This window comes from Montipora capricornis, chromosome 14, assembly GCF_036669925.1.
Source record: "Montipora capricornis isolate CH-2021 chromosome 14, ASM3666992v2, whole genome shotgun sequence".
Taxonomy (NCBI): domain Eukaryota; kingdom Metazoa; phylum Cnidaria; class Anthozoa; order Scleractinia; family Acroporidae; genus Montipora; species Montipora capricornis.
In genome coordinates this window covers 30,556,806-30,566,805 of record NC_090896.1, presented here as the reverse complement: position 1 = coordinate 30,566,805, position 10,000 = coordinate 30,556,806, and the positions used below count along the sequence as shown (strand labels likewise).

General features: G+C 38.4%; 1 protein-coding gene across 1 annotated transcript in view; it reads right to left on the bottom strand.

The window, feature by feature from the left end:
• Window positions 1-2,872: 2,872 nt before the first annotated feature.
• Window positions 2,873-10,000, bottom strand: part of LOC138033673 (vesicle transport through interaction with t-SNAREs homolog 1A-like) — a 10,336-nt gene continuing 3,208 nt past the window's right edge. The window contains exons 3-8 of the mRNA XM_068881470.1: window positions 9,997-10,000; window positions 9,455-9,538; window positions 8,553-8,637; window positions 7,449-7,519; window positions 5,646-5,707; window positions 2,873-4,229 (exon numbers count right to left, since the gene is read on the bottom strand). The exon at window positions 9,997-10,000 is cut by the window's right edge and continues 107 nt beyond it. Coding sequence (XP_068737571.1) covers window positions 4,139-4,229; window positions 5,646-5,707; window positions 7,449-7,519; window positions 8,553-8,637; window positions 9,455-9,538; window positions 9,997-10,000 — 397 coding nt within the window. The 3' untranslated portion in view covers window positions 2,873-4,138. The remainder of the gene's footprint in view (window positions 4,230-5,645; window positions 5,708-7,448; window positions 7,520-8,552; window positions 8,638-9,454; window positions 9,539-9,996) is intronic.

Here is a 10,000-nt window from a genome sequence, read left to right as displayed (position 1 = left end):
AGTGCAATAGCGTTTGGTATTTGCACAGAAATTTATCTTTTTGTAGTTCTTATAGATTTGAGAGGCGTAATTTATCCTTAACCACCCCCTTCCCCTCAGAAAGAGTTGTTTTTCTCATGTAAGCACAGGTTACATAAAAAGTAACAGGTAGATTATTAAAATATAGACAATAAGCTTTAATTTTACACCAATTTCACTATGTCTTACTGGGGGTGCTACGAAAACCGATATTTAGCTGCATTTCAGGGTTTGGCTCATGGCCTATATATACATTGTAAGTTTCCTCATTTGAGAATAACGAGGTATTGCGTATTTCGGTTGGAAACGTGTTGTGCTGACATATTTCACAAGGGGATGAGTTCAACTATCTTTCATCTAGGCACAAGGAACATTGAACAATTATACCGTATATTAATTAATCATTAATAACTGGCATGAAAATGTGCTCTCGTAGTTTTTGTGCAGAGGTGTCAATAACGAAAGGAAACCAATGGTTGCAATGGGACGGAGTAAGAGGGGGGGGGGGGGGGGGGGGGGGGAGAAGGCGTAAGATTATTATTTACTGGCAAAACAAAAATTTCCAATTACTTACGCTGGCTTGGAAGCCTCTCAACATGATAGGTGCCGTTGGCTGGCGCCCACAGTGCAATATCTCTTCCTGGCTGGGAAAAGGCCTCAAAATAATAGATGCTGGCTGGCGACCTCGGAAAGTAATCTATTTCTAGCTGGCTCGGATAAGTTTTTCCCTGGGTAGTTAAATGTTAACCGAAAATGTGTTAACTGATACCCACCGCTCTTCTAAGTCGATAACGCATACATTCCGAAAAATTGTTGGTTGGGTATTCCTGTTACAATGGCGGTCAAAAGGTGAAAAGGTGAAAAAGCGTGTTCAGTCTTCATGACGTAAAAAATCACGAGATCTAAATACAGCCACGACCGCTGACCGGAAATCACCATGAATAACAAATAAGAACTGACAAATATCAACAAAATCAATTAAATGTTCAGAGCACTGTTCAAAGTATTCTACAACACTCGGCTATCGCCTCGTGTGCCACTTTTTTGTTCTTACCACATTTTGACGTCATCTGTGATCTAGTGTTATTGAACAGACGCACGGGCAACATGGAATCTATTTGTTAAATAAATTATAACCTGAACTGACGGTGGGTTTGATGTTATTGTGTGCCTACCTTCCTTTAATTTTTTTTTTTGGTAGTGAAAAATATCTCCTTATACTAGCGCTTATGCCCGGTCGTGGGCGGATTTAGGGCGGAGGGCGGAGGGAATCCCCCCCCCCCCCCCCCAAAGTAATTCTCATATATCGTAATAGGTGAATGCGCAAAATCAGCTTGTGTTTCGTGGCTTGGCGACAATCTCGTTCCGAGAGTCATCGTTCCCTTGATCAGCGGTAGGAAAAGAGAGCCTCTGGTTAAATCCAAAAAAGACCATATTTGATTGGCGTTTTCATCCATCGTTCCTCTGGATTTTTATCTGTACGAGTTTGAAGATGATCTAGCTATAAATCTTTTTACAACTTACCAATTCCGTAAAGGATTTTTGTTTCTGAAAATACATCATTTTGAATTTCCGAATTGTCACTTGCGTGATGTGACACCAGATACTGAAATCTGTTTTGATCGAGAAAATGTCTCTCGTTATTCTTGAATCTCCGCATTTTAAACGTTTCCAGTGTATTAGGTGATGGTTCTATCATGCCTACTATGTAGCGAGTGAAAAGTAAGCTCTTTGATGGCAAGGTGAACTCTAGATGTTTTTGTTTATTCAAACCGCTCACCTGAACCGTAACCAGAGTTTCCTCGTTCCGGTTTTGGATTTTTCCAGAGCCTCCCGCGCCCTTTCCGCCGGACAAGGGTAACGGGGGATCTGGGAACGAGATTGGGCGTGGCGGCGGCTAGATGACGTCGACATTAATCGGCAACTTTCATGATGGCGTCATTTGACTTCAACTATCACAGTTCAGTTTGTTTTCCTTTTCTCATTTAAATTTTGTATTCCCAGCGGGATAAAATAACATTTTTGCAAATGTCCTATTGACCCCCATTTTGACTGCCAACACTGCATTCAAAAGTAAAACCTACCAAACAAGGCTGGCAAGAATTTATCGCTTTTATTGGTTGCAGCTACTCGGTCTTGTTGTATCTTAAATATGGTTCATTAAACTGGAGACATTTTTTGCTTTTATTAGTTCCAGCAACGATAAAGGCCCACCTTCAACCGACAGGCTTTTCGACCGTTTGTTTCTGAAATTCGCATTGCTTATCGTAGCGATCTAATTGGACGAATTTCAGCTTTGGTGGAATTTTCATATATGAAAATTGTTCCGTGGCACGCAATGCCTGTCGGTTGCAGGAGGGTCTTTAAAATCCTACAACCCGAGGGAATTTTTGGGCCGATTTACACGATACGATTTTGTCGCATGGGACAAGCTCACGACAGGACTACGACATGACTTACGATTGTCGCAGCGTTTTAAAACATGTTTTAAAATGCTACGACATTTTTTCTGACGTACACAACAATCGTAAATCATGTCGTGGGCCTGTCGTAAGCCGTTGTCGCATGCGACAAAGTCGTACCGTGTAAATCGGGCCTTAGGGTGCTTTCCTTCTGTCAGAACTGGCCGGCCAGACCCGTCAGTTTGCAAAAAAATGCAGCAATTTGAGGGAACACTTGCACGATAATCCCTCGCATTCTCCTGGAGGAGTATTTATCATCCTCGAAGTGTGTTAATTTGAAGGCGTTGTAGAGTTAGTCCTTCCAAATACCTGGACAGGCAGGTCACTTCTGTCCAATGGAAAGCGTCCTTAGATTCCGCCCATGTTGTCCGTGCACCAGCAATTTAAACATGTTTTGCTTTGTTGGTATTTTACCATTTATTTCCGTACTTTTCGTTACTGATTAATGAATTTATTTATGTTGTAAGAATTGCAGGAGTACTACTTACGTTCTGACCCTGTAATCTTTACATTAAAACAGTAATTTAAAAAAGTTAATTCACAGCCTCTTTTCTGTCTTGCGCCCTGTCACAACGTTAACTTACAATTAAAGTTGTCGCATCAGTGACCAACTGCTATTCCGGCGCATTTTTAAAATCACATTGTACATTTACAGTTCAAAGAAACGTTGTTGGAGGCATTGCGTTCATCGAACACGATTAGCTATGGACATATTCTTTCAAGTGAGGGTATGATCTTCACAGTTATGAACGCAATTGCGCAGAGAAGCCTGAAAAATTCAGGACTTCAACGGAGTTTGAACCCGTGACCTCGCGATACCGGTGCGACGCTCTAACCAACTGAGCTATGAAGCTACTGATGTTGGGAGCTGGTCATTTGTGGATTCAAGTGTTCCCGTGATGAATGAATCAATGATATATGAAATGAATCATATATTGAACTGCGAATATGAAATCAAGTAAAGCTATGATCCTTCACTTGATTTCATATCCGCTTCAATGGATCAGAGCTTCACTTTATTTCATATCCTCGGTTAACTACACGATTCATTTCATTTGTCATTTCGTTCTTTACTTTTAAAAATTGCCGAGTTTGTCGAAATGCTACTGAGGAGAAGTTAGAAGCACCTTGAAAACAAGGCTTAGCACAGTGAAACGAGAGAGAGGCAGGGAACATTACAATTTGCTTGTCAAAGCATGTCAAATGATGTTTAAGCCGGAATTTTTACAAGAGTTTTGCCCAAGACTGTAGTTCCCGGAAACGTAGGAAACCAACTGAGATTAAAATGGAAATTTCTGCTAAAGCCGCGGCCTCTAATGTGGCAACTTCTTTAACAAGTAATGGAGCACTAGACACAGATCATCTTTTTCTACAGGTTAACCAAAGGTCAAAGCGATCTTACGTCAGGGTTATCATTAGTAAATGTGTAGGGCTGTTCCAATGTTGGTACAGCACTGTGTGGTGACTTATTCTCAGTATTGTTTCTATGCAAAATCGAAGTTGTCTTTATTTTTTCTGATTTTTCATGGCCAATCATGGACCCCACCTGGTGACGTACAACCCGATAATGACGTCAGGCAATCTTTTACATGCGGAAAGAAACCTACCATTTTGCACTATCTTGAATTTTAAAATATTTACTAGCCAAAACAGGTGGCTTAATTTTTTGTGGCAAAATATATCACAAGTCCAATTATTCCTAATATTGCAAGACATATGATCGCCATAATTATCCTGTTCTGGATCACCCTGCAAAGAATTGCAAAACGAGTTAGACCGTGACCAAAAACTGATGGCCTGGGAAAATCGTGGCTATTTCTTCTGTAATTAATTATCACAAGGAATAGCAAGACATCAAAGCCTTCTCATGGACATCACTTTACTACACATTCTACAATCCGAGACAAAATGTCTCACTTCACAATTTCCGTTAGAACAGTCACTCTTTTTCTTTCCTAATACAGTAAAACCCCCCGAGTAAGAACCTATCTTTTAAGAACCTGTTAGCCTAAAATATGTCAGTTAGACCCCCTCTAAACAAGAAGCTTTTGACCCTAAAATTTATTTTCTAAAATCTCAAAAAGGGGGCACATTGGTAAATAAGATCGATATTGACTGATGTTCTGAAGATTCATGTGATCTTTCGATTTTAATTATTATAGTCATTTTTATGTGAAGTTTTTAATTCTGTATTTTTCAGTGAGTAATTAAATTTTATTCAAATAGGGAACAACTGCATGGCTGCTGCATAGGGGACAAAAGCAGAATACCACTAAGTTCTGCTATCTACAACGTGATTTTCTTCTTCACAAAATAAGAAGCTCATGATTATTTTAAGAACATGCTCAGCCGGCTAAATTATAAAATGGAAGGTTTTTACTCGCAGGGTTTTCCCTGCACTACAAATTCCTTCTTCATCAACTAAAACCCTCTCCATCCCCGAGCAATGTTGTATAGCTCAACTGTCATGGACACAACCGATCATTGATGGAGGGGGGGGGGGGGGGGGGGGGGGTGGAGATGGGAAGTGGTGCTGCTGAAATGAGTCGTTAAGTGAGCAATTGATTTAAGTACCAGTGAAATGTGAAAGCGTCTCAACACTTTTGCCGCAGATTGTACAGATGTAGGCGAACCACATGTAGTAAAAAGAATGTCTGGATCACTCTTTCCAATGGATGATTATCCTTAAATCCAGAGGATAAGTCACTTAGTGATTTACTTATATTTCACAATTGATTTTTATTTTGAAGTATTTATTATTTTAGAAAGTCGGGCTAGGGTAACAAGAAGAATGAAACCAGTAAGAAGAAAAGAGGAAAAAAAAATTAAATGAAGGCAGCCTTTTTTCATGACGTCATGGCGGCCATGTTGTTGTTCCAAAACAAAGAAATGGCGGCCATGGTTATGTACCAAACTAATCCTGTGGGAACTGAAATCTATTGTTATGCAAATACCTTCTTTTGTTTCAGTATCCAATATTGCAGCTAGTGAAAACGCTCCACACGTGACTTTTCGGGTGTTTTTTTTAACTTTGCTCAAAAGAAGCTGGATTTTTGCATGTTGTGGAAAAGTATAGAGAACACAAGTGTTCTACATTTTTTTGGCTGTTTTGCCTCTGGTTCCCTAGAAATAGCATATACAAAAAGCAAGAAATACATCACCTACCTTCTCATCATCCCCGTTAAAATCCTGGAGCTTTTTGATAGGTTCTTGTCAGTTTGTCTTGTCTGAAAATGAAAAAAAAAAAAATGGCATTTTGCATGGTTAGTGTATTCTTTGAGCTGAGGTGTGCAAGATGACACACGAAACTGCCAAAAGTGACTCAGATTTTAGCAACAAAGGGCTTTTCTTCTCTTGTGCAGAAGCACTCTGAACCACAGCAAGAAGTGCACAAGCCATGCAGGTATGTGCACAGTACGTGTAGGTATGTGACCTTTAACCCCAAAACGGCTCCACATTGAGGAGTTAAATTATCTGGGGCCGGTTGCTCAAAGCCTGGTTAGTGCTAACTGTTGGTTTAGAGGTATATATGTATATCAAAACCTATAGGTTTCCCTATAGTATTTATCGCTGGTTAGCGCTAACCATGCTTCGAGCAACCGGGCTTGGTGTTAATGAGAGTAAAATGTTTAAATGTGCATGAACCTTGTAGCAGGGAATTACTTCAAAGGGACAGTTTTTGAGAGGATATAGATGTTGTCAAAACAAACCCTGCATTCCCTCAAAAATGTCCCCTTTAACCCAATGACTCCTAGGAGTGAGACTAAACCGTATTAGTAGAATTCTACTAGTATACTAATGCAATGCTGTGATCTGATTGGCTGAGCCACTGAACACTATCAGCCATTGGTGTGCAGTGGCTGAAGGTCGTCTTGAAAATAACGACGTTTTTTTCGTTTTTCCAAAGTTTTGGAGGAAAATTTGGATGCAAATGGGTAATTAAATTCCTGAGAAGTCTCAACAATGGACATTTACAGTTTCTTGACTTTCAAAAAAGTTGAAATTATTGAAAAAGCTGATGCGCTCATGTGCACAACTTAGATTTTAAATGGCAATTCAATCCGAGCGATCTTTTTCAGGGCAAAGTTTAATAATACGTCAAGAAGTAATTGGAAACCGTTATTTGAAGTAAATTTTAGTAAGAATTCCACTAAAACAATTAGATTATTTGCAGGATCAGATCACAAAACGAGATATTAAGACTGATGGACACTACAAATATGTAAATTTACATCGAGATTTAAAAAATAATTGAATAATTTTGACTTAAGAGTCCTTAGAGTAGGTGTATCGCGAATGTTTCATAGTAGAGAATTCCATTCACAGGCGGCGGCACTCAGACAATTTTACTCGTCAATGGGGAACCCCAGGAACCAATAGGTTAAGGAAGAAAATAAATTGGAATCAAGCAACAAGAAGGTTGGCCATGATTGCTTCTGTTCATAGTCCTAAATTACCATAATTTATGTCTAAGATAATATGTGCGCTTCATGATTGGGTAATTAAGCAGGCTTATTTATACAGTATGGCTGTCTGGCCTGCTAAATTTGAAATTTAAATTTAACAGTTTCTACATGTAGCAAGTTCTCATGTTGTTTATGAAAAATAAACATGTGAAACTGTTTGAATCTTGCAAGCAACTCTAAGATTTATTCTTTTTTTTTTGGATTTTGATGCATGCCAATCATTTGTGGCAGTTGCATGTTGTGCTTGAATTCAACTAGTTTCCTTTCCCATGCATCTGTTTACTTCAGAGATCCAATAAATGAGTTACTAACTTTCTTTTATTGGTCTGCATAACAGATCCTTACAAGTCTTTTCTTGTTATTTTATAGCTCACAAGCTTTGTGCTTGGGCCATAACCCAAAAGAAAATTACTCACTCTGTAACTTACATACAGGCATTAAACTCAGTTAGTAAGAGGTAGTAAGATTTAGTAAGAGCCACACATATCTTTTGTGCACATACCCTATCCCTTGCTCTCTCAATTACTTCTCGATCTCTTTGCAAATTATTCATGATATCAACCCCTATTTGTTCTGGAACAAAGAGTTAAAATTAGTTGTGAATAAATGCATGATTGTATGTTCTTGTTAAAGATCAAATTCCGAAACCAACAAATGTCTATTATCTGAGGTACAAAACTATTTCAGCAGGGGGAGAATGAAACAAAATAAACAGTAATGGCCCCTTAATTGTTCGGAGTCTCTCTTTACCAGCAAAATTGTAGCTGGCAAAAACATCAAAACAATGAAAGCAGGCTACGATTTTGACAATGGCCATCACATTTTGACGAGCCTGTTTTTATCCAGGTTTGTGACAAACTGAAAACACCATGCAGGTTCAAGTTTGGTGTTGCCACATTACTGGCTTTCCTTCACAAAGTACTGGTGATTATTTTTTCATTCAGACAGGGAAAATACCAAGATATGTTCTTTTTTATTTCTACTTTGCTTAGAAAGAAAAGTGAGATTGATCCTACAGTCTTTTAATATCTGCGACAAAATAATTACATCTGAGATAAGATCAATAATTTAAGACAATAAAATGGTAAATGGCCAATGAAAGTTTACATGTACTGATGTAACCTTTGCCTCCAAAAATTTCGACCTACATGTAAAACCCTGAACATGATGGCGAAGGCTATAATTACCGCTACCAGATATGTGATTCCTAGCAGTTTGAGGTCAACAGTAAACCTGAAAAGGATGGAGGTGCTCTTCGGATATTTGAAAAGAACCTCTAAGAGGTACCAAGATCCTGCCTTGTGGGCAATTGGCATGAAATTGTTTCCACCCCTAAGAGGTACCAAACTATGGGTTTTAATTACACAAAATTACATGTAAAAATTGGTTAATTGTCAAATGTCTCCCGTCATAATTTTTCAGCTCAATAACCTAAAAGGTACCGCTAAAGCTCCGGCTGTGGATCCTTTGAGGCTGAACACCCTAAGAGGTACCAAAACCGCTTTTTTAACCCCTAAAATGTACAACGAGCACCCCCATCTATAGGGCACTCTCTTTACTTCTATTCCACACAAAAAATTTAAATATACACAACAAATTTTCTTACCAGTTTCTACACACATTTTGTATCCTTCTTCTAGATGCCTTCCAGAGCGCTCTAACCTTTCTGTATTGTCCAATAACCTGGCTCTCTGAGAAAAGAAGGTGAAAATGTCCATTTTATTACCACTAATGTTTGGTAGCAAGAGTTTGTGCGACCACTTCTTGCGTGTCTGGTTTATTATCATGTCAAGCTTGTGCCAACGAAGTCATGAATCATCATAATGTATAGAAGAAACCTTTCAATGGAACCTCAATAAATAATGACATTATTATTATTATTACTATTATTATTACTATTATCATCATTATTATTATCATCATCATTATCATTATCCAGGCTGAGCTCAGGCTGTTCTCATGCTGACATACATCCCAAGGGAGCGACTCATAACAAAATTATTAAAGGACTTAAGGGAAAACAAAACTAACTAGTTTCCCGAGGGATAATACATTAAGTAATTTGTTATATTTTGGACTTTTCCTTCAACAATCACAGCAAAACATCTGGAGCAGGCAACAACTGCAGAATTGTATCCCGGTCGGGATACATTAGTTTTGAATTTGATCAGGGTTAAATGGCTAGGAACAGTCCCCTGGGGACACTCTCCTGGTGCTTAGAAATCAAGCAGCACCCTCAGAACTGTAACAGTCCAATTCTAGCCGTAATCCCCAGTTTTTCAATCCACTGACCAAGACTTTTAGTACTGTAACACTTCCAAGGGCCCCCACAACAGCGGCTACTACATCCACCCCTTTTATTTTTCAACTTTTTCAAATTCCTTTTCCTGTACTCTACTCTCTCATTATCATTATTATTATTATTATTATTATTATTATTATTATTATTATTATTATTATTATTATTATTATTTACTCCAGTGATACTACCTCCATAAACTAAATTACCTGATCTTCTGAGCTGTGAGAGTCTTCGCCACCAAGAAGTTCATTTCTGCCTTCTTGATCTGAGAGTGCAACACGAGCTTTTCTCTAAAACCCAAGAAAAATGCTTTACTGTCTTGCTGTAACATTTCAGGAAACATCAGGTAATCTTGAACAGTATGTATAAGTACTTGGTAGTTTTAGAGGATTTTAAAAATTCATCTACTCACAGTTATCATTGAAATTACTGTATATAGCTACAGTACATTGCTAATGAGATATGTGCAAAAATGGATGTTCTCAAGGTCCAAATACATGTTTATTTAAGAAAACACAATCAGTTAAGAGGCCAGTATACACTATGGCAAGCTCAAATCATATCCCAATGCTCTTTCTGTAATGGGAGCTAGTAAGTACACCAAAAAGTGGATGATGTGTTCTTTTCCTCCATCTCTCCATATCTGTCCTGGATAACACATTAGTGAGATACATGTACACACCTACTTTTGCATCTCACCCTTCTTTAATGCAAAACAAGTGTCACATAAATTTCACGAGGGTCTTACCAAA